This window comes from Musca autumnalis, unplaced genomic scaffold (genome assembly GCF_047663935.1).
Source record: "Musca autumnalis isolate F117 unplaced genomic scaffold, ASM4766393v1 scaffold_1, whole genome shotgun sequence".
In the NCBI taxonomy this organism is placed as follows: Eukaryota; Metazoa; Arthropoda; class Insecta; order Diptera; family Muscidae; genus Musca; species Musca autumnalis.
The window spans coordinates 314,580,508-314,584,420 of NW_027411644.1; the positions used below are offsets into that span (position 1 = coordinate 314,580,508).

The following is a 3,913-nucleotide window of genomic DNA, read 5'->3' on the forward strand; positions in this document are numbered from 1 at the left end:
AACTTCTATATCTCAAAAACGGTAAAACCTACGAAAATATCATGAAGGTCAATCTTGTGGAGAATTTTTGCAGCTACAACATTTTCTTTAGGCCCATTCACATAGGACTCGCGTTTTCCAAGCAAAATCGTGAAAACTTAAAGAACCTCTAAAAATGTGAACTTAAATCGCGATTTATTTGAAAATCCCTCCGGCGATTTTTTTTTCTTTCTTGATATTTCTCATCTATGAGCATTGTAGTTTCAGAATCTGCAAAAACTTCCCAGGTGTAAGCACCTTCCATTTAAATTTGGTTAAGGCACACCGTGCCCTTTCTTCCCCATTATTTTTACAAGGGCATGTCGCACTCTTTTTCTAGTTATTTTATGACCACTAGAATAACTAGTTATTCTGTGGCCACTAGAAGTTGAAAAGTAAGGTGAAAAAATTATATTTTTAGAACAGTTGGTGTAGAGAATTTGTTTTTAATTTCATCACACTTCTTACGTTTATTTTACTTTATTTATTTCGCTGTCTGCCCGAATTGAACCCACGAACCCTCTGATTCCTAGCTAAAGACTCTACACACTGTGCCACGCACGCGACTATTAAGGGTTGCATAAGAACAAAAAACTTTGGTCCAAACTTTGGATCTCTAAATATTTTGTCCAAACTTAGTTTATGTTCAAAAGTGATATCTATCGGTCCATTCCTTAGGGTACCACCAACACAAATGACCAACATTTTTGTTTAAGTGCAGTTAAGGGTCTGTGCGAGAATCCTATGGAAATTTTTACCGAAAGTTTTCTTTTTTGGCCTGTTTACAGCGATTTAATGTTTTTAATGTGGGCCATTTTTCCTGATATAATGGCCCTATCGAGAAAAATAACTCCCAAAATAAGACACACTTCCAAACTTTATTATGTCGGTCCACTCCTTTTAGTACTTGCCCCGCAAAACTTTTTAGATTTTATCCTAATCCATATCTTGTTGCTAAGCTTATACGCCCAATCTAAAGACCCCCTAAATACATACGTTTTTTTTTGATTTTGCTCGGAAACTGAGAGCCATATGTAAATGGGCCTGAAGAAAATGTTGTAGCTGTGAAAATTCTCACAAGATTGACATTTATGATACTTTCGTAGTTTTTACCGTTTTGAGATATAGAAGTTCAAATTGAGGCAATGCACTGACTGTATCGCCTCCTTATAAAACAATATCATGCTCAGTGCACCTTAACTAACTTTTAATGAAAACCGCTTACACATGGGAAGATTTCGCAGATTCTGAAACAGCAATGTTTACAGATAAGAAAAATAGAAAAAAACAGAAGAAATCGCCGGAGGGATTTTCAAATAAATCGCGATCAAAATTCACAATTTTAGGGTTATTTTAGGTTTTCACGATTGTGCTGGGAAACCACAAGTCATATCAAAATGGGACGAAAATGTTGAAGGTGTAAAAATTCTCTACAAGATTGCATAATTTATTTTTTTCTAGGTTGATTTTAAATCGCGATATCTCGAAAATGGTGAGTCTTTTTTAAGAACCATAAAGTCCACTCTTGTAGACAATTATTAAATCTACAACTTTCACTTTAGCCGGCTTTTGCTAAGTCTTACCGTTTTTGAGAAAAATTAAAAAAACTGAATAATGCTTCCAAAAATGACCTTTGACCCCGAATAATTTTTTTTTGCACACATGGGATCGATGGGGACTTTTAGGGCGTTGCTTCTAATGGCAAACCCTAGCTCTCCACCAAAATTCAGCTCTGTGAGAATTTTTGCTATTTCAATATCTATTTTGACCGGACTATTTGGGAAATTGTAGTAATGACATAAAACAATGGAGGTGATACAGTCAGTGCATTGTCTCAATTTGAACTTCTATATCTCAAAAACGGTAAAACCGGTTTCCAAGCAATATCGTGAAAACCTAAAGAGCTCCTAAAAAGGTGAAGTTAAATCGCGATTTATTTGAAAATACCCCTGGCGATTTTTTTTTTTTTTTTTTGTTATATTTCTCATATATGAGCATTGTAGTTTCAGAATCTGCAAAAACTTCCCGGGTGTAAGTACCTTCCATTTAAAATTAGTTAAGGCTCACCGTGTTGAGTTTGGCAAAATGAAATATTTCTGTAAATCCTACAAATCCATTTTATTAGGAACGTGTGTTCAAGCCTCAACCTAAAAAGTAACCAAGAAGTTTTATATAAAATCAATAAATATTTCAACAAAGACTTTTTATAACCCAGTTTTAAACGATTTGATTTCCAAAGACCCCCTTCTGATTTTCAAAAAATTGTGAGAGCAAATACCAAGACAAATTGCAAAGGTGATTGAAAGTATTTGGTATTTCGGCTCAAGTTTCATCATTTAACTACACTTGCAGTAAAAATTTGAGTATTATCATGCTCATAAATCCACATGTATCACAAATACTTGAAAATTGGTCTCGAACAATGCCTCTTCGATGACAAATAACTTTGAAAAGTGTAATTTAAATTTAACACAAAGTGTTATGTGCAGTTTATCCTTATTCGTGTTTGTTTTATGACTTGTGAACAGAAAAAAAAAAAAACGTTTTGAACTGACCATTAATTTATTTACTCGTTATTTACGCAGACCTGATATTAAAGGGTCAAATACTGATAACGGTGCAACTTCCTACGAATTTTATAAATAGCAATTTTAATCAAATTTCTTTGAAGCCTATCATTATTAAAACCACTGAAGTTTTTGTTTCGGTCTGATTAAAAAGTATAAAAACAGCCGCTTTCACACAATTTTCAAACAGTTACAATTTCGTTGCAACAATTATTCAAAATGTTCATTGCAAAACAATTGGTGATATTTGTTCTCTTGGGTTGCCTCTGCAGTCTACAGGCTTCCGTTGTCCCAAGGCTCAATGCTGTGAAATCACGTGATGAACCTGCTTTGAAACAATTGAAGGTAACTCCATCTAATGGGGCTGAGGAACCTATTTTGAAGGAATTGAAATCTGTACATAAAACAAAATCTGGAGACACTCTTTATGGTTATGTGTGTACAGTGGGTCAAAGTAAAAGTGGTAAGTGTGACGGGCAAGATTGCTACTCGCCATAATATCTCACAAATGGCTTTTCTACTTTTAGATACCGTTGGCTGTGCTGGTTATGATTCCGTTAGCTGGTCTAGCGAGCAAAATGTGGAATTGACTGTTAGTTGTGACAAAAGCAATGTTGGCAGACTTATACGCTATGCCGAAGTAGAGTTTGTTGTTTCAACACAAAATGTAGGCTGTTATGTTTCATCGGGTAGTATTGGTACCAATCATCTTGAGGTGAAAGTAACTGCTTTAGGAACAACATATTTTGAATATTCCTCTGTATTCTATATTGACTAAAACTTTATGGATTGTGAAAATGTAAATATAATATTTAGCCACATGTTCGACATCATCCAGTATTATAAAAATATATATTAAACGGATATGTTGACTGTAGGGCGAAAACAGCATACAAATGTTTGTCTTTCACTTACTATTATATTCTAAGGATGTATTTCTTGATGAAAATTTGATGAACGAAATGAAGTGTCTTTAAACTTTACAATGAAAAAGGAATGCTGAAGAAATTTTGAAAACAAAAACCCGTCATTATGAATCTCTAAACAATGTTTTAGTTTTCGGCTAAAAAAAATACATTAATTTTTTAATTAATTTCTCGTTAGAGACGAGCTTACTGACCAAGATGCTTTTTGAAAAAGGAAAGCCGACGATACGAACCCACACAATCACCACTGTGTGACATGCATGTTTCGCCTTTGGTTTAAGTTAGAGGATAGCGAAGCCGCCCCACAGTCGATGTGTCTGAGGAGCCTTCCTAAACCAAAGGAAGATTCCGGGTATTTCATTTATTTAATGAAACTTTTTCATTTATTTAATGAAACTGTTT

The 3,913-nt window shown here is 34.3% G+C and overlaps 1 protein-coding gene across 1 annotated transcript; it reads left to right on the forward strand.

The window, feature by feature from the left end:
• Positions 1 to 2,786: 2,786 nt before the first annotated feature.
• On the forward strand, positions 2,787 to 3,468 carry LOC141391488 (uncharacterized). The gene is made up of 2 exons (XM_073964367.1): positions 2,787 to 3,048; positions 3,113 to 3,468. The coding sequence occupies exons 1-2, from the start codon at positions 2,805 to 2,807 to the stop codon at positions 3,361 to 3,363; spliced, it is 495 nt and encodes a 164-aa protein (XP_073820468.1). The 5' UTR covers positions 2,787 to 2,804; the 3' UTR covers positions 3,364 to 3,468.
• Positions 3,469 to 3,913: the final 445 nt, after the last annotated feature.